The sequence below is a fragment of the Aspergillus steynii genome (genome assembly GCF_002849105.1).
Source record: "Aspergillus steynii IBT 23096 chromosome Unknown P170scaffold_8, whole genome shotgun sequence".
In the NCBI taxonomy this organism is placed as follows: domain Eukaryota; kingdom Fungi; phylum Ascomycota; class Eurotiomycetes; order Eurotiales; family Aspergillaceae; genus Aspergillus; species Aspergillus steynii.
The window spans coordinates 1,648,291-1,667,156 of record NW_020194405.1 but is presented as its reverse complement, the minus strand read 5'-3'; the positions used below and the strand labels follow the sequence as shown (position 1 = coordinate 1,667,156).

The following is an 18,866-nucleotide window of genomic DNA, read 5'->3' as shown; positions in this document are numbered from 1 at the left end:
TGACCATCGGCCCCTCAATTGCTGGTGCTTCAACATAGGCTTTCCAGGTCGCAGATTCTGCGCTCAAAGATGTTTGTCTATGGCCAAAGGTGCAGGATTTTGATATAAGAGCCAATCCGCAGGCCTAAAATAATAATCTAAGACATGATGCGCTTATTATTGCCGTAGTTGAAAACGAGTATACGTCCGAGTAACTGCTTTCCACGTCATCATGCATATTACCTTTGGGATTGACCCGGGAATGCTTTGCTTTGAGGTATATTCGCAGGTGTAGTTATCATAAATAGATTAATAGAGTATGGAGGCAGGAGGATTGCCGGTGTTCTCCACACTCGGCCCTTTTCTGTCACCGATCGTGGGCAACACGTGATGGAGGTTCGCCGTTATTATTTATCATCGCTGGTTTTATACCTATTAGTTCACTCTTCATACTTTAGCTTCTCTGCCGGGCCATAACGCACCTGATAATATTAGCACAGTTATATCTTTATAACATGTTAAAACTCTCCAGTAGCCTTAAGGCCCTCATCAACTCGATCTCTGGGACTCGATCTACCGGCCCTTCGAGTCAAAATTATACCGCAAGCTGGACGACGCGCATCCGGATCTCCCCGTGCATATCCTGCACTTCAACTACGGTGCTCTCCTGTCTGATCCGCAGCGCTCAACGGGGGCAAATGTGGGCCGACTGGCGACATCTATTGTGGCGATTGCGTGTCTGCGTGCCCAGACGGGTGTTGGACCGCAGGTGCTATCGCATGTGTTTGGTTTACGGAAGGCTGTCGAGGACTCGGCGTGGGTAAATGACGTCGAGAGCGAAGAGGCGGCCAAGTGGCTAGCGAGCGATGAGGGGAATACGTGGATCTTGAACAGCGTGGATGATATCGTGAAGGCAATTGGAAAGGACGAGGGGTTTAATTTTGCCCCGGCAAGGGAGTCGAGGTTGTAAATTCCGAGGTTGCTATATATCTAGACCTGGATATAGTCGATTGGAGGTTGTAAATATGGCAGCAAAGCCAAGCTCTGTGACGAGGACGAGGATGAGCAGAGCAGCGAAAGAGGGGGTAGCTTGGGCTCATCATGTCAAACTCCGACTCGGGGGTCCGGTGCGACGCCTAGGTCTAACCACACAAAGTCACATTGTACAGATGTTATATACATATCACGCATTTCATAACCCGCCGTAGGCACATCAATTATTTACCAGGTTAGCAGCGAAAGTAGTCTTCGGGAGCCCCTGAAGTATGTCCGTAGAAACAAAAGAAAGAAAAAAGAAAAACGCGGTTCGAAGAAACAAAAAATAGGAAAATAGGAAGCCGAAGATCAGCATAGGCGTAGTAGACACGCTTACAAGGCCAGCCCTGTGCCTTTGCGGGTCCATCGATAGAGAGCCAGGACGGCCTTGCGTCGGTGGCGAATCTCACTGTGATTCACTGGGCGTCCACGCGCCTGGGCGACAGCACTGCGCATGACCTGGCGGAAGTTGCGCTGGTATTCGGTGTTGAGGGTCACGACGCAGGATTCTGTGGCACGGATCATTACCTCGCAGGCGTTCAGAATACCTTCGCCGGCTTCCTTCTGCAACCGTTCAACTATCAGTAGGAGAAGGAAACTGCCCTGCAGCAGCTGAATGCCAAAAAAGTACGGCATGAAACTGATGTCCGGATCAAAGCGAAGAATCTGATCGACGGAGTCCGCAGCATCGAGGGCGTGAGAGATGGTGGAGGCAAAGGCCGGGGAAGAGGTCCAGAAATCCTTGTCTTCGATGAGAGAAACGGGGTCCCATTTGCCCACAAGAAGAATATGGAGGACGTGTACGAGATAAGAGGCATAAGAAACGACCGTCTGCGTGTGCCAGGAGTACGCCTGCGACAGGCTAGGTTCGGAGACAGGCGGTTGGTCCGGTTTAGATGAAGGGAAGGTCGAAGACAACGACGCCTCGGGCTCCGAGGTAGCGGCTCCGAAGGTCGTGAGGCTGGCTTTGTAGATTTCCAGTTGGCGCAGAACCTCACTGACCTGCACCTCCCAGACATCCTTTCCCAGCAGGCGCACGCCGAGCATGGGATGATTGCGCGTCTGGTTCAAGTCGATCAATTCGCCGGTGATGGTCATCAGGGGTAGGAAAAAGCCAAAGATCGAGTGGTCGTGACAGACGAAGTTGGGGAACACACGTCGTTTGTTCTTATCTCCCGAGAGCACGCATTGGGGTCCGTCAGGTTTGGGACTGTTGCTGTGTATGTTGCCGGCTTGCCACGAGCTTTCATCCAGCGGCAAGAGAAGATCTTCACTTTCGGCATCCAACAGGGCCAGGGGACGATTGTAACACAAGGCGAGATGCCGGTCCATAATGTACAGCAGCCACCACGTACGGCGCCGTTCTTCACGATGTTCTTCGGAGATGGTGCCTTGCGCATCGCGGCCACGGTCGCAGACGCAATTGAGACTCGGTCGCGCCGGGTTGGAGTAATCGAACAAGGGGCCCGTGTCCACTCCGTTCCAGCCGGGCAGCGAATAGTCAAACGATGGGCTCGAGCCTTCCGTCTGGCCGTCAACATGCGGCATCACCTCGATCTCCTGATTCAATTTCAGCTCTCTCGCCAGGGTAAACGCCGCATGCCACCTATGTAAACTGGTCAGCAATGTACCTGGATATAGACGTCGGGTGAGTCCAAACCAACCATCGCATACTGGCAGCCTTTTGCTCGCTGGACGAAATGATCGAGGCCACATGGATGTAGGTGATCACATCGTCCAGGGAGCCTGCAGGCCCGACCAATCCGCGGTCGTCCCCCCCTCCTTCGAAGGGATGATGGACCGTAGTAGGAGGACATTCCTGGCCAACAGTGGCATACGTCGGGTCGTTAGCCGGAGACCCCCCTTGCTCCTTGAATGAAACGTGTATCAACGGCCGCAGCAACCGAATGGTGAGCGCGCAAAGGAATTGGCAGATCTTTTTCCGCTGGGGCGGGGAGATGGGCAGCGCAAAGGCCCGATCATCCAGCGCCGCCACCCACAGCATGCTCGCCAACAGGGCCGGGCTGCTGGGACGGGGGAAGTCCCGACACAAGAAGGACGCCTTACGCAGGACATAGCAATGGATGTGGTGGCATACAGGATGCATGTGGGTAGAGAAAGCGCTGGTGAAATACAATTCCAACAGATCGAACACCAACCGTCGGGGCAGGTTCGCATCTAGAAAGGGCATCAAGGGGTCCAACACGGGATACTTCAATGCGGTCGATGACACGCCGGGCGTTGGAGGCAGGCCTGCGGCTTTCCCACCTTGAGGAGTGTTCCCATTGTAATCCGTCAGGTCAACCCCATTCCACAGATCGAACATCCGAGGAAACGGGCCCTCATGCACCCCCGCGCCGCCTAGAATATCGTACGAGCTAGGCGATACGTGTGCGGCGGACAACCATTCCTCCGTGGCGTTGACTCCGGGACCGGGCGCGGATCGCCGGGGTGGCACGGAGGTGTCCGCCTGCGACCGGCGTTCATCGACACTGGCGGCGGAGGCGGTGAGGTCATTGGTCACCGGCGATCGATGCTGGAAGCTGGAGGAAGGAGAGGCATTGGGTAGGGGGGTGGCAGCAGCAAGCTCAGGAGCGGCTTGGGGACGGGTTGGCGGCTTGACGGCCGGCTTGTGGGTGGCATCTGTAGGATCGGCTTGACGGGTGCGAGCGATGCGGCCCCGCTTGCGACGTTCCCGAGTGAACTCGCAATGAATATCACTGCGCAGGCAGCGGGAGCAGGGAAAAGCGCGATCGCATCGCACGCGACGGGCATGGCAAGAGTCGCAGGCAATGCGGTTGCGCCTCCATCGACGCTTGGCAGGGCCGTTTGGCGGGTCGTCGGAGGTCCCCGGGGCACTGCCTGATGGTACCTCCGCCGACTGGGCTGAATCCATTTCACGTCGACATTGGCGATTCAAGGAGACAGGGTAGGAGGAGTGCGTGGGCGACGGAGGTAGAGGGGGAGAGCTGTAGAGGAGCCAGGAGAGTCGTTGGCTAAGATGGAAGTCAGTCAGCAGCGGTGCCAACGAGAGGGGGAGGTGAGGAAGGATGACAGGCAAGCGACGAACCCAAGAAGTGCGGCGGGGGATCAAGAGAAGATCATGAGGCAGAGGGATGGATGAAGAAGCAGGAATTGGGAGAAGAGCGAGAGAGCGAAGGAGGAAGGAATCGCGGGGGGGAAAAGCCGCCAAACTTTCTCCGCACGCTAAAATTAGTCATGCGGCGGCCTTGGATTTCCGGGGTGAAGGAACGTGTGTGTTGTATACCATCAACTGCTGCGTAGTATGCCTCCTCACTAGGGAGTATATTGCTGTACAGTACATGCACATCCCGGCGAGCGGCGCCAGGACGACGTCGCTCAGCTAGACGCGCCAGCAGCCTATAGATCCCTCCCCCCTGGGAACATCCTGGTCGGTCATGCAGGCAACAGGCGCGATTACAACTAGTTGCGGACTAGAGCGATGTGCCATGGTACTGTATTCGATGGTCATAAGGAGGATAAGATCTGCGCCAGACACGGAGATCGAGAATCATTCTACCTATACATGAACCATGCCTATCCTTGTTGATGTCGTTTCTGCCCAACCCCCCAACGCCGTTTATATCAATTCGGTGGAGACGACGCCTGTCTCTGCCCCTGGATGGCCTTTTTGTACCGATCCAACGCCCGGTTCCGACTCGTGGCATGGTCAACAATGGGCCGCGGATAGTCGTTCTGTTGCGCGATCTTGCCCGCGCCCCGGTTATAAGGCTCATGGATGGCGGCACCCTCGATATCGCGCAACTCTGGGACCCATTGACGGATATACGCGCCGTCCGGGTCGAATCGCTCGCTTTGGCGCAACGGGTTGAAGATCCGAAAGTACGGTTGGGGATCAACCCCCGTGCTGGATCCGAATCCCCAGCCGCCGTGGTTGGAGGCAAAATCGCCGTCGACCAAATTCTCCATGAAGTACCGCTCACCACGTCGCCAGTCAATCATGAGGTCCTTGGAAAGAAACGAGGAGACCACCATGCGCGAGCGGTTGTGCATCCAGGCATCTTGATTCAGCTGTCGCATGGCCGCATCAACGATGGGGAAGCCGGTTCTCCCCTGGCACCACGCCTCAAACTGGTCGTGATCGTACTCCCATTCGATATTCGTGAATTCGGGCTTGAAGCATTTGTTCATACTAGCGCAGTTAGTTGGGGGTTATACAGAGCAGCCAATTCAAATATAAACGGGGCGGGAAATGATCGGACTACGAACCAGATGAACGGCCAGTGGACAAGGACATGCTTGTAAAAGTCACGCCAGGCCACCTCGCTGATCCAGGCCATGGTCCCGGGATCGTTACGATCTAGCTGGTTTTTATTGGATTGGCGCGCCTTCGCGACCGCAGTTCGAGCACTGAGCGACCCGGACGCGAAGTACGGGCTCAAAACGGACGTATTTTGCTGCGCTGGGATGTTCCGTCCGTCGTCGTACTGTCGGACTTTGTCGTCGAGAAATGCCTCCAGCCGGCGGAGCGCCTCGTGCTCTCCTTCCGGATATAGTTGGCGCAGATGCGTACGCTGATCGACAGAAATCTGTTTGTTATCAGGGGCAGAAGGCACTTCGCAGTCGAACAATGATTGGTAGTCCTTGCGAGCGTTGCCCGGGTTGGTCCCGGGCTCGTCGATCATCTCCAAGCACTCCGGATTGTCCTTCAAAAAGGCGACCCATGAGCGATACCACGGTGTGTACACCGCGTACTGCTTTCCCTGCTGGCTCGCCAGCTGGCCGGGTGTGACCACACAGCTATCATGGGCCGCTTCAATTTTGATGGCGTTCTTCGCTCCCAGCCGGATCAGAGTGGCGTCGCGGCGCAGTTCGTCCACCTCGTACTCAAGATTCGTGAATAGGTGGTTGGCACCCCATTCCTGGCACAGATCGAGGATACGCTGGGATATCCCACTGCGTTTCTGGCGCGTCTCCATGTACAGGGGGATGTCCAGTTCCCCCAGGTCTCGCTGAAGCTGAGCCAGGGTGCGGAGGGTTAGATCCACGCGCGCTGGGCTGGCTAAGTGCGCGGTCAGATCCTCCGGCGACAAGATGTAGAGTGTTAGAAGCGGAATGTCATGCTCGCGCGCCACCTGGTAGGCCATCTGCAGCGCACGGTTGTCATGCAAGCGAAGATCCGATTTAAACCAGTGTACAACAGCTCTACCGGGCTGGACAGCCTGCCGCTCCTCCTGTGTATCCTCATATGCCTTCTGCAACGTTTCAATCGGGCGCTCTAGCGTGCCGTTATTGTAGGCGGCGCAGCGTTCGTTATTCATCTCAGGGGGGTAAAAGTCGCGCAACACGATGCCAAATTCTTCCGTCTGCTGAGCATGGGGGTGGGGACGCGTCAGGTCCGGTTTGCCGCGTTTGGCGACCGGGTGGGAGTCATTGGCATCTCCGGCGCCCTTGGAATTGTTCGCGGCTTTTCGTTTCTGAGGAGGCATAACGGTACGCATGCAACGAGAGAGCGAGCAGAGGATGCGTCGGTCTAGAGAAATCAGTTGGTGGAACGACCGAGATTGTCTAAGCATGGCGAGGGGGTGTGAGTACTTTATATAACAGACATAGAGACTCAGACCAACCACTTGGAGCAAAGTGGGGAGTTTATGCAATAACATTCCCGGTTGCATCGATCGGGATCGATGTCGATGCGTGACGTCAGGACCCGATCGCCGGTGGAGACGGCGATTGCAAGGGGGAAATTTCAAGGCGATGTGGTGCGACAAACCCGGAATCGCAAGATCTCCCATGGCTGTTCTCCTCCAACACGCTCGTCGCGATCAGGGATCTGGTGGACGATAATTGCAGGATATGCATTCCACCATGAAACATAGGCCAGGCAGCAGCCCGGGCCTCACGACGCCGGCGTGATGTATCCGACAACTCGTTCTCTCGTCACACTTCGGCCTCATCATATTGGCGGTGGCATTGTCCGAGACCGCAGTCAAGGCACTCCATAGCCTGAATGGTGCATTCAAATCACCCGTCCGAATGCTATGGCTTGGTCACGCTCGTCAACAATGGACAGGGTCCACCCAGCTCTCCCGTCTACTTCGTGGTATTTGCGGGCGTCGGCTGGTACAATGCGCCGAGGCTGTTACTTGTGGGCCCTACTGGGTTCGTCCACCAGCCTGAATCCACGCCATCCTGCCTCGGGGTTGAGGCGTGGGAATTGCATCCACCGCAGAGCGTGTATGCAAGATGGAAAGGAGAACGAGAGGGGAAGAGAGAGCGAGCGGGGGAAAAGGCAGGATCCGTGACTCACTTGGGCTTAGCGCTTCCCGTGCGTCATGCTTTCCCCCTCGGGAAAGAAATCCATCAATTCTGCTCTTCTTCCACCTCTTTGCCATCAGATCCAGTCCATCATTCCACCCACCTTCCTCTCCATGGCTTCCGTCGACTTCCCTCCGGCCCCAACCAACACCATTGACTGGTCCAATGTGGGATTCAAAGTTCGCGACGGTAAGTCGAGAAATTGCCTCTGCTCGGATTAACGGCATTGGCTGACTTCGCCTGCTTGCGTTGGAGTGAATGGCCATGTGGAATGCCACTTCTCTCGCAGTAACGGCAACGAATGGACTGCTCCCAAGTTTGTCCGGTCTCCCCATCTCCCCATCCATGGGATGGCCCCGGGCCTGAACTACGGCCAGCAAGCCTACGAGGGTCTGAAAGCCTTTCGACACGCGAACGGATCCATCTCCATCTTCCGTCCCGACCGCAATGCCCGCCGCATGCGCCACTCCGCCGAATTTGTCTCCATGCCGGCCGTGCCTGAGGACCTTTTCGTGCGATGCGTGGCGCTGGCCGTGGCCGCCAATGCCGAGTTCGTGCCACCGCATGAAACTGGGGCGGCGATGTATATCCGCCCGTTGCTGTTCGGATCGTCGGCGCAGCTGGGTCTCAGTCCGCCGGACGAGTACACCTTCGTGGTATTTGTTATGCCCACCGGCGTGTACCATGGGGTCCATGCGGTAGATGCCCTCATCCTCGAAGACTTCGATCGCGCTGCCCCCGAAGGGACCGGGTCTGCTAAGGTGGGCGGCAACTACGCGCCGGTATTGCGTCACAGTGGCCGCGCCGCAGCAGAAGGATTCGGTATAACCTTGCATCTGGACAGCCGCACGCGATCGGAGATCGATGAATTCTCCACATCCGCCTTTATCGGGGTACGAAAAGATCCCATCTCTGGTTCAGTGACCCTAGTGCAGCCTGACAGCAAGAATGTGATCGATTCCGTGACTGCTGAGTCGGTGTGTGAGATTGGCCGGCGGGTGTTTGGTTTTGCCGTCGAGAGACGTCGCATCGCGTATGAGGAGATCAAAGACTTCAGTGAAGTAGTCGCGGCCGGGACAGCGGCCGCCTTGGTGCCAATTCGAAGCATCACAATGCGCTCGCGCAAGGATAAGTTTACCTTCGATTGCGGCGCGGATGGTCAGAGCGGGGGCGATATCTGCGTGAAACTACTACAAACGCTGAAGGGCGTTCAGGCGGGCAAGGTCGAGGATCAGTTTGGCTGGAATTTGACGGTGCAAGAGCTGCCACAGGATTGGCTGGAAGGAAAAGAGTAGGTAGGTCGGCCGAAAGGGCAAGGGCCAAATATTCAAATACCAATATACAGTGAAAAAAGAACGAACATAGGCCAGCAAACGCCATTTAATTGCACATTGCTACCACTAATGGAACCGATAAATACATCTGGCAGACCCCGCAGAGTGCTTGGAAAGTAGCTGCCGAGCAAGACCTAACATAGCTGCCGGCAGTCATTACACAGTGCATGAAACCCTGGTAGAACAAGACTGATTCAAATGTACACCGAAAGGAGCGCAAATTCGACTACCAGCGTTTTCCAGCGTTTAGCTTTCTCACCTGTCCACTCGACTGGATATCACCGCTGTCAGGGTCGCTGTCAGGGTGGCTGTCGCTGTCCTCGCTTTCGCTGTAGCTCCCATCGCTATCCGACGGTCCGTCGAACATGTCTCCGCTACGACGCCGGGCATTCGACCGTTTGGGCTGCGATTTCTCCCGTTGCTCTCTCTCCTGGTCCAACTTCAGCGTTTTCAAACTAGGCCGCGCCTGCAAGCTGTTCGACCGTCTCGACCACACATGTGGCAGTGCCGCCCGCGATGGGCTTGTCGATTTTTTGATGCCAGTCGGGGTAGTTGCAATATCCCGCGCACGTTGGCCCTCAACCCCAGAGTCAGAAGATGAAACAACAACAGTCTCTTCAAGAGAAGGCTGCTTAGGAACCGAACGGCTGGCCGCAGTGGACCGAGATGTTGTACTGGTCCGATGTACAGCTGCCATCGACGGTAGATCGGGATCGTCAGTGGGCCTCTCCTGAGACATGGTTTTGGGGAATATTTCCGAGGATGCCTCGATCTGCTCAATCTCGCGTCGTAATGCTTCGTATTTGGCAGAGAGTTTTGTTGTTTTGGCCCTGCTCCCGTTTGCTTTCTTCCCTTGGATCAATTCTAAAGTCTTGCAGGCGTCATTCAGCTTCTGTCGATACTCGCTGTCTGGGTTTTGCTTATCGGCTGCTTTGAGCTTGTCCCTCAGCTGCTCGATTTGTTTCCTGTTCATTGCAATTTTCTCTTCCGCCTCACTTTCTATTTTTGCAATTGCTTCTACTGACATATTAGGGGGAAATACCATAGACTCGGTACTCGATCGTCCCCTACCCGATGAAGTATTGACAGGCAGTTTGGCGGTGTTCCTAGGAGTCGGCTTTGGCGTTGACCTGGCATTTACGATTGAAAGGTCATCATCTGCAAAGGACACCGACCGGCGTTCAGATGGTCTCCCGGATGGTGAGCCTTTGCGGAGTGCAGAATGCAGTTGCTTGACCCTTTCTGCTGAACTAAGGGCCGATGCGTTGGAGGGTGTCGAATGGGGTGGGAACACGGAGCCCCAACGAGGAAAAGGCGCACTACTCGCGGGCACATTGTCACCAGGCGATTGCTGAGAGGTCTCCACTGGATCCTGTGATAGATCGTAAAACACTGGCTGTTTCTTTGGTGGACTTTTGGTGATACCGAGCCCGAGACCTTTTTTATGACGATCTGGTTCTTCGGAAAAGCTCAGGTGACGAGCGGATCTGGAAAAGGACGGAGGCGCCTCTCGTTTTCGCGACATCGATGGACTAGTTGTGGGGGTCCCGAGCGGCTTGGAGTTGGCTTTCTTGCGGTCGGGTTCCTGCGACGGAGTAGCACGGCTAGTTGATTGGTTCAGGCGCGGCTCCTTATTCGGCTCAAGATCTCGTGGGCTCTTTTTTCTCTTGCCCAGTTTCGAAGCGAAAACAGGACCTTCTGCTTCTGCTGATTCATTTGACATCGTATTTTCAGCATCGTCACGGGGCGTTGCAGCCGACTCTTCATTTTCGTTTGAAGCACTGCGCATCATGGTAATATCACCATCCCCGTCACGATACTCTTCTGTCTGGTTCATGGCCTTTTTGAGTCCGTTGTCTCTAGCAGACTGGTCATGGCCGGAGCCTTCCTCGTCGTCGTGCTCATCGTCGTGCTCATCGTCGTGCTCATCGTCGTGCTCATCGTCGTGCTCGTCGTCGTGCTCATCGTCGGTTTTGCTCGTCTGTTTCTCCTGGGTTGCATCATCGGTCGGGGCTGACTCGGGAAAATGCCCCGTGGGGGACGAGACCTTCCGTTGAGTGGGCGTTGACTCTGATTTCTGTTCATCAGAAGATGGATCTGGCGAGGACAAGTAGGGTTCATTTGTAAGTGCTTGGGCTTCGGTAAATCTGGGACTTGAAGTGGATTGTTGTCCCTGGTGCCTCGGGATTGAAGCTGATGAAGGCCAATCGCCCAATTCCTGGCTTTGCATGCGCTTTTGCCGAGGGGTCACCGCAACCGTGCTTTCCCGACGAGCTGTTACGTTGGACTCATCGAGGAGAGGTTTGCCGGCCGAAGTTTTGGGGGACCCTGGAATTTCCTCTCTCTCTGTAGAGGGAATGGGGCCTTGTTTGACATGATCTTGGCCATGGACAGACGATGCACGCCAGCGGTAGTTGTAGGGGTCGGAGTCGGGGGTCCGCTGTGACTCTTCGAGGATAGCCGGGAATTTTTCAACAGTCTGCTTCTTGGCTCTGAGCTGCCGCTCGAACATGTCTCCTGCAGCGTCCCAGTCCTGAGTGACCGAGGGGAAGCGTACGGGAGCATAAGGGGCCGGCCTTTGGATGACCCTAACGGTGCCGCGCTGGTCAAATCCATCTGCGCGAGCTCGGCCATTGTCCACGAACACATCGGCAACCGTCATATCCGCGTCGAGGTCTTCCGAGTCGTGGGAATCATCCAGCAGCTTCTTGATCTCCAGGGGCCTAAGTCATCGTATTTGTTAGCGACTAGGTCAAACGTAGGCCCAGTGACACGCAATAATCCCCCGGGGTATTCGAGGACCAACATGGAAAGAAGACAGGACGACGAGGGCGGCAGAGAAACGGGGGTTCACTCACTCCACATCAGGTCTGAGCTTTTTCCATTTCGCCTGGATCATGCTCGAAAGCCGGCGCAGGGTTATCTCCTCCGGATGTTCCAGGACCAGCATGAAGCTGGCTGGCTTCCCACTCCCCGAAGTAGAGGAGCTTCGGTTGGGCTCATCACGGTCGCGGTCGTCGAGGGTCGAGCGGAGCGAGAGAAAGGAGGACTGGAGTTGGTCGCGGGGATAGACCTTCACGGTCAGACGTAAAAAAACCATGTTGGCAGCAGGAAAAGATGAAAAAAATCAAGCGAGAGTGCTCATATGGTGGGGGAATCAGACCAATCCGGGTCGAGGATCAATGGATCAATGAATCAATGGATCAATGGATCAATGGAGAAGAAAAGGGAGGAAAGATCGGGGGGACGCAGTAGAAGATAAGGAGATGAGGAAGAAGGTGAGGAGAAGAGGAAGAGGTGAGAAGAGGAAGAGATGAGGGAGAAGGGGCTGGGGATCCCGGAGTGAATGAGGGGAGTAACACAAGAGATGGGTGGTTGCAGTGAATCAAATGAATCGAGACCCCGGAGGGTGACAGTCGTCGTGAAGACCTGTCAACTTTGGTGGTGAAGGGAAAGAGCGAGAGCGAGAGAAAAACCCATTATTGGTCGGCAGCGACGCGGAAGCACGCGTTTTCACCGCCGGACGTTTGACGGCGGACCCACCCTTTCCCCTGTCGGCCGCCGTTTAACCTGTCGAGTCGGAGATCAACCGTACTTCCGGCTGGCCGGGAAACTACGCCCAGATCTACATTTACAACACAGCACAAGTCGCTCGAAGGCAATAGATAGCGTTTCTGTCAAAACATGTCCCAGATGCAAAAAAAAAAAAATGTCCCAGCCCCCCACCCCCAAAATATCAACCCCCGCCCAATCATTCGGGCACGGTAAAGTACCGCTTGAACCGGTCGCTTCGCGTCAGTCGCAAATCCACAACGACGGCGTGACAACTCATCAACAGACTGGGGAACCGCACCGTCCAGAAGTTCAAGTACCCTTCCGGAAGGCCGCCGATGAAGGCCTTGAGGTGGTCGGGCATGTCGTTGTAGTGGTTGCGCTTGTTCCGCAGAGCTCGCAACAGGTCCAGCATCTTCGACCCGGTGTACTTGCGTTGCTTGCCCAGGTTATCCTTGAATTCCTTGGGCAGCAGGCGCAGAAAGTCCACGTCCGGTCCCATCACTTGTGCCGCCACCGATTCCAGGCAGAGAAGCGCATCGGAGGGCGGATCCCGCGGCTCGAACTCGAAGTGATCGGATACGTCGCAGAGGAAGCTGAGCCGCTCCGAGGGAGGCCAGAAAAACGGATGGGTCAAGACGGCACTGGCATCCGGCCTGCGACGGGTTAGCTGGATTCAGTCGGCGGCGGAGAGGGGGCTGGAGGGGGAGAGTGGAGCGACTTGCCGTCTGCGAGGATCCAGGGCCAGCATGGATTGGATCAGGTCGTGGGCCTCAAAGGCGTAATCACCCAGGCGCTGCAGCTCATCGAGATTGAAGTTACCCTTGACGATGTTCGCTTCCCGCATGAATTTCCCGTTCTTGTCAAACGGATGACTGCCCCTGGTCAGCACGTAGTAGAACACACAGCCCAAGGAGAAGATGTCGATGGCCCGAGTGGCTCGTCGGTTGGTTTGCGGATCCACCACCGCCGGCTCCGAGGATTCGGTGTGCTGAGAGTCGACACTGTGGGCGGATGGGGCCTTGTCATCGTCCACCAGGAGTTCGGGAGCTCGCCAGCCAGACGTCCCCGCGGCATGAGCCGTGGTGGCCCGGAATGAGCTCTGGTTGTCCTCGAGCTTCTTACATAGACCGAAATCCGAAATCAACAGTCGCAGGAGACGAGATCCCGTGCGCCCGCGAGGCATCGCCACAAGGATGTTCTGCGGCTTCAGGTCTCGGTGGACGATCTTGAGGGAGTGAAGGTAGCGGACGCCGTATACGATCTGGCGCAAGACGTCCGGCATATCCAATCCACCCTGCACCAGCTGCGGATAGTCGGACGGCCGCTCGACGACATCCTGCAGGGACGCGGGACATAGCTCCAGGGCGATGTAGAGAAACCCGGTCGCCTGCTCCCGACAGAAGTAACGAATGACGTTGTTGTGGTCGTCGCTTTCTTGGAGTAGGCCGACCTCGTGAGACGCGATATCGTAGAACTCAACCAACATCCGCTTGACCGCAACATCGCGTCCGTCAAACGACCCGCGATACACCACGGTGCCATGACTCCCGTGGCCCAGCACAACGTCGGTGAAGACCTTCAGCCGACCGATCTGGAGAACGCCGTCCATCTCGACGACTTCATTGGAAACGGTGCGAGTCAACGGAGTGTCCGCCTCCGACCGAGGAGGGTGAAGGTTGTTATTCGTTTCATCCCCGGCCCGATCGGCCGATTCCCTTGCGTCCCCGTCGGCACTCGGTTTCTTCCCTCGTCGATGGTTTCGGCCAGCGCGACGACCCCGTTGGCGTCTTTTCTTGGGTTTGTCGGCGTCGTCCAGTGTTAGATCATCTACATCCTCATCGCCGTCGGGACCTCGCGAGGGCTCCCTGATCCGGACGCGAGGGGTGGTGTCAGCCGCCAGGAGGTTGCGATCTTTGCTCGGCTTGGGCGTGGTATCGCCGCCGCTTTGTTGCTCCTCCGGCACGTTGACATCGACGGTTACGTTAGGCACCGGTCGAGCAGGACTCCTGTCGCTTTTGAACGGACTGCTGCTAATAATGGGGGTAGACGGGGTGGATATGGATGGCTGTCCGTATGAAGAGATGATGTTCTTGAGATCCAATTTCTGCTTCGCCAGCTCCTGGATGTGGTGAGAATTGAGGTAGATGAAGGCGCCGAAAAACAAGAGCAACATGGTCACAAAGATGTCCACAACGTTGTCCCAGCTCTTGCGGATAATGGCACTGTGACGCAAGGCCGGGGGCAGGGCCAGCTCGGACGGATTGCGGATCAGGTCGCGCGGCGTGTCGTTGGAGCGCTCCCCCGACGAGCCCGAGATACTGGGGATATGAGGTCGAACGATGCGGGGGCCATTGAGCGAATGAACCCCGGTCAAGGCATCGCGTTGCTGATTCGAGGACAGGCTCGTCAGGGGTTGGCCACGGCGAAAATAATCCTTTTCATAGCACTGCGCCATCTTGGCCCGTCCAGTCACCAGGGGATAAGTCTCTTCGGACATGGCATACCAGCCCCCCGCATCCGTGCAGTCGATGAAGACGCGGGTGTCTCGGTCATCCAGAGAGCCGTAGTCGGGGTCCGGAGGCTGCAGGGGCTGGGACAGGAGCACCAGCGGCGTGGCGGTCTCGGGGGAGTCGACGTTGATCGGGCGGGCGACATCGAACACGCGCACCACCGGCGAGGAGAAACGCTGCGTGTATCGGGGCCGCTCCATTCGAGAATGGTCGAAACCGAGCACCACCCCGTCATGCATACTGTAGACATGGCTCTGGTCCATCGTCCGAAAATATTGACTCTGGAGGTCCATGTCACGATTGTTGGCCGACCACTCCGAGTACTTCAGAGTGCAGATGGGATCCCCGGTTTCGGTATTTTGAATGGCCACCGCGTATTCGATGCGGCCCAGGACCAAGGTGCCGGAGGGAGATTCGCATTCTTCGGGGTCGGCGTCAAGGCCGTCCACCTTGCGACACTCCGGGCCTGCGGGCATCGGGCCGCGGGAGCTGAAGACTCGCAATATGGTACCGGTGCGGGCGTCGATGGTGTAGAGGGTGGTTTCTTTCCGCGCCGTGTAGGTGACAGCAGGCTCGGTTCCCGAATAAGGGGTCTCGTCCACCAGCTCCTTGACGGACAGGCCGAGCTTCTGCAAGCCGGCGTCGGGGCCGGGGCTGTAGATAAATATGCTCCCTCCTTGGCTGGGCTCGACGATCCATATGAAATCATCCTGGGGCTGGGAGCGGTCGAAGCTGGACCGGTTTTGGCGATGATAGATGCTCTCGACCATGGGGCTACTGGGGACCTCGAGGGCCCAACGGGCAGTACCGGATTTGCGGTCTCGGGCGTGAATGGAACCGTCGACGGTCGCCAGCAGAACAAAATCCTCAACCTCCCAGTCCTGCAAGGACCGCGCATGGAGCTGCGGAGCCAGGCCGGCAGAAGGACTGCTGACCTGGGCAGGAGGGGCTCGGACGGCGCGGCCGGAGCCCGCCAGAGCCAGAGTTGCTAGGGCGCTCGCATCGTTGGACTTCACGTTCAACGTCGGAGGGGGGTGACTTTCGGGGAGATGACCGGTCGGATCGAGGGGGACGGACACGGCGGACGGACGGTCATGGCGTTCATGCAGCTGCTGCGGAGCGACGAGAACGGGGAGCAGAAGAAGTGCGACGCTGGCGGGGAGGGTCGTACGGGCGCCAGGCAGCCGCCACCGCATCCTGGAGGACTACAACGCGGGCCAGGCAAACGAGGGCGAGAGTTTGATCGAAAACAATGGGAGGTGACAAGCCGCGTCCCATGAGAAGAAGATTGGCTTGTCGTTATTATTTTTCCCCTTGTGTGGCGGAGGTTGGGGGGGGGGAGAGAGGACGGGAAGAGCAAACGGAATTGGGAGTTTGTGTGGGAGGAGAGAGAGGGAGAGAGAGAGAGAGTGGGTGGAAAAGGCTGACGGCTGGTGGTTCCGGCACAGAGCGGAGCCGAACCAGAACCAGACCGACGAGGCTAAGAATCCGTCACCCGTTCGGCCAATGTTTGGTCGACAGATGGTTGGGCAATAATAGAATATAGCAAGACCGGTAAGGTGAGGAAAACTACAGCCGAACGGACCGTTGACGAGAGAATGCAGAGGGAGAGGTGGGGGGGAGAGAGAGAGAGAGAGAGAAGAGAAAGAAATGGAAGATTGTGCGTGATGGCGTGCCTTTCCAGGGGCCGAAAACCAGGGAGAAGGCAGTCAGCGGCAGGGATTGTAATTAATCCATTAATTCGGGCGTGGCAAGACGGTGGATCCGCCGTGGAAGGCAAAAGAAGAATCTCTACTCCGGAGTAATCATGCTGAGTGCCCGGTATTACGGGCAGTCATGGAAGGGAAAGACGTCCCCATCGGGACTAGCGCCAGTCTTCGCTGCCGCACTCCGTCTGGTATCCGTACCGTATTCAATTACGACAGGTCGGTGGTACCTAGGAAAGGTAAATATCAGATGGTCGAGATGTTATTTGTTTATTATTATTTTTTCCTCGACTGTCACGGGAATGGCAGGCAAAATGCGAACAATCCAACCACTCCGGCGTAATGGCGATACGGCGGATCTCCCGCGCTCCCCGACGGGCAGTAGCGGGCGGATCGTCGCACAATGGAGTCCTCCGGAAATGCATCCACCCTGACATCCATCCAATGCCTACGGAGTATGCTCACGGCCTGTACCACCTGCGCTGCACATTATTATTCGACTCACAATAAAAGAGGGAAGAAAAGAACAGAAAAAAAAAAAAAAAAAAAAAAAAAAAAACTCCCCAACGCCGTGACCCAATTGATATCCAAACTACCAGAGCAATATAGCTTACAGTTCTTCGTGAGACCCCTCCACAGAACCAGAGGGGGAGAAAAAGGGAAAAGAGAAAAGACAAGAACCTGCAAAGGGATCCAGCGGCAACTGGTCATTATTATTCCAAGGATGGTTCAGTCGTCGGTGCTCCACAACTGGCATGACCCGTCACCCGCCATACACCATCCATGCTACGGCGGCAAGCCAGCCCCCGGCGACAACCACCGTCAGAATGGATGCGCCGGCACGGTCGCCTGTCGTGATCGGTCGGGGAGTGTTCGGTTGCTTCTGAGGTCCAGAGCCCGCTGTCGGGTCGCTTTTGCTGGTGCCCCCAGTGTCCGCCGTCAACGGGGAGTGGCCCTGCGGTTTGTGCGTGATCATGCTCGACGCAAAGACGCTCAGCGCGCTCATGTCCTGCTCGAGCCCCTTGGATCCGTCCCAGCTGTCCTGGTGCCAACGGCGTCCGCACTGGGTCTTCGTGCTGCCCCCGGAGCACTGCTTGGCCGCCGCCTGGGCCGAAGCCTGGATCTTCGGGATGATCTGGTTGGCCGTATGAGGCACGATGGTGGTCATGAAGGTCAGCCACGAGGAAAGGAACCCCTTGAAACAGTCCTGGTTGCGGTCGCACATCATGTTCGGCTCGCAGGAGATTTCCGACATCACGTTGCCCCCGAACTCCTTGGGGAAGAACTTGTCCAGCGTGGTGCCGAGGTAGCCATCGATGGCCTTCTTCCATTTTACTCCGCCGTTCGTCTAGCTCTCGTCAGTCCGGCCCTCCGCACGTCCTCCGGCGGCCTCCACACAAGACTTACCAGGTTGTACATATATGCGGCCCCGCTTAAATAGGTCCCATAGTTGTACGTCCACTGGAGATCGCCGTGGTCGGTGCATTGGGTCTCCATGGTCGTCGTGTCCGCGATGGTCCATTCGTCCATCTTGAGCAAGGGGGTGGTGGCACTCCAGTCCCAGATCTTCTCTGCCCACTCGGTGTAGGTCTCGTTGTTGGTATAGCGACCCAGTCGGGCGGCCAGCTGGAACAGTCCGCCGTTGGAAATGGCGTTCTTGGTTGTATATCCCGCCTGATAGGGGAAGATCTGCCATCGCAGGCCACCCTGGCAGGCGCTGGTGTCCCAGCGCGGCACTTGCGTGTTGAAGACGCCCTGGGCGAGCGACAGCCACGACGGCTGTCCGTCTTCTTCGGGGAAATTCAACTCGGCCGCGGTGATGGCGGCCAAGCCCCAAAAGACCTGGTCGTCGTTTCCGAGGAAATTGCTGTCGTTGGCTGGGAAGTAATCGTTGTTGCCTTTCTGCCAGAGCATGCCCTGGGTGGTGACCTCGTTGTAGGAGGTGTCGCCCGTCCAGAACCAGTATTGAATCAACGTCATGAACATCGCACCCCCTTCCCACCAGGTATCGGGCAGTTTGCCGGGGATCTGGCCGGACTCGTTGCCGTGGTAGTTATTCATCATGTTGTATGCCGATGTCGCCGCCGCATTCTTGATCGATTCTATCAGCAGGAGGGAGTCTCGTCAGCACCGGTCCGAGAATCTAGAAAGCCTCGAGGGGAGGTCCGGCTGCAGCCATGGAAGCAGGTAGCAGGTCGCTTACTAGGGTCGCCGACATCCAACTGGATCTGGGAGACCGCCGCCTGGCCAGCCAGCAAGACGGTCAACAACGGCGCCCATGGTAGATAGCGCATGGTGGTTAGGATCGCAGCGTAGAGATATGGGAAAGCGAGGGGGAAGGTCCGGTCGGATAGCGGGCTTCTTCGCAGGGGAACAGGGCCAACGACTCAACAAGATGGTTGTCGCCGCGGGCGTCGAAGTCGGGCGGTTTAGTCACGGCGGTTCGC

General features: G+C 56.8%; 7 protein-coding genes across 7 annotated transcripts; 2 read left to right on the top strand and 5 right to left on the bottom strand.

The window, feature by feature from the left end:
- Window positions 1-79: 79 nt before the first annotated feature.
- P170DRAFT_479825 (uncharacterized protein) lies at window positions 80-949 on the top strand (the record flags this gene model as incomplete). Its single annotated transcript, XM_024853723.1, has 2 exons — window positions 80-89; window positions 522-949. 2 exons carry the CDS (start codon window positions 80-82, stop codon window positions 947-949), a joined length of 438 nt encoding a protein of 145 aa, XP_024700612.1.
- A 22-nt stretch (window positions 950-971) lies between these two features.
- P170DRAFT_392045 (putative C6 transcription factor) lies at window positions 972-4,089 on the bottom strand. The gene is made up of 2 exons (XM_024845956.1): window positions 2,679-4,089; window positions 972-2,620 (listed from the first exon to the last, which is right to left on the bottom strand). Exons 1-2 carry the CDS (start codon window positions 3,908-3,910, stop codon window positions 1,348-1,350), a joined length of 2,505 nt encoding a protein of 834 aa, XP_024700611.1. The 5' UTR covers window positions 3,911-4,089; the 3' UTR covers window positions 972-1,347.
- Window positions 4,090-4,620: 531 nt separating this feature from the next.
- Window positions 4,621-6,485, bottom strand: P170DRAFT_366264 (deoxyribodipyrimidine photo-lyase PHR1; the record flags this gene model as incomplete). The annotated part of the gene is made up of 2 exons (XM_024844751.1): window positions 4,621-5,188; window positions 5,266-6,485. The coding sequence occupies 2 exons, from the start codon at window positions 6,483-6,485 to the stop codon at window positions 4,621-4,623; spliced, it is 1,788 nt and encodes a 595-aa protein (XP_024700610.1).
- Window positions 6,486-7,427: 942 nt separating this feature from the next.
- On the top strand, window positions 7,428-8,609 carry P170DRAFT_367152 (branched-chain amino acid aminotransferase; the record flags this gene model as incomplete). The annotated part of the gene is made up of 2 exons (XM_024844793.1): window positions 7,428-7,503; window positions 7,570-8,609. 2 exons carry the CDS (start codon window positions 7,428-7,430, stop codon window positions 8,607-8,609), a joined length of 1,116 nt encoding a protein of 371 aa, XP_024700609.1.
- A 265-nt stretch (window positions 8,610-8,874) lies between these two features.
- P170DRAFT_513329 (uncharacterized protein) lies at window positions 8,875-11,757 on the bottom strand (the record flags this gene model as incomplete). The annotated part of the gene is made up of 2 exons (XM_024855098.1): window positions 11,507-11,757; window positions 8,875-11,371 (listed from the first exon to the last, which is right to left on the bottom strand). The coding sequence occupies exons 1-2, from the start codon at window positions 11,746-11,748 to the stop codon at window positions 8,875-8,877; spliced, it is 2,739 nt and encodes a 912-aa protein (XP_024700608.1). The 5' UTR covers window positions 11,749-11,757.
- A 613-nt stretch (window positions 11,758-12,370) lies between these two features.
- ireA (bifunctional endoribonuclease/protein kinase IRE1) lies at window positions 12,371-16,388 on the bottom strand. Its single transcript, XM_024850082.1, has 2 exons — window positions 12,926-16,388; window positions 12,371-12,856 (listed from the first exon to the last, which is right to left on the bottom strand). The coding sequence occupies exons 1-2, from the start codon at window positions 15,907-15,909 to the stop codon at window positions 12,400-12,402; spliced, it is 3,441 nt and encodes a 1,146-aa protein (XP_024700607.1). The 5' UTR covers window positions 15,910-16,388; the 3' UTR covers window positions 12,371-12,399.
- A 794-nt stretch (window positions 16,389-17,182) lies between these two features.
- On the bottom strand, window positions 17,183-18,713 carry P170DRAFT_479820 (glycoside hydrolase family 76 protein; the record flags this gene model as incomplete). The annotated part of the gene is made up of 3 exons (XM_024853722.1): window positions 17,183-17,767; window positions 17,827-18,521; window positions 18,623-18,713. The coding sequence occupies 3 exons, from the start codon at window positions 18,711-18,713 to the stop codon at window positions 17,183-17,185; spliced, it is 1,371 nt and encodes a 456-aa protein (XP_024700606.1).
- Window positions 18,714-18,866: the final 153 nt, after the last annotated feature.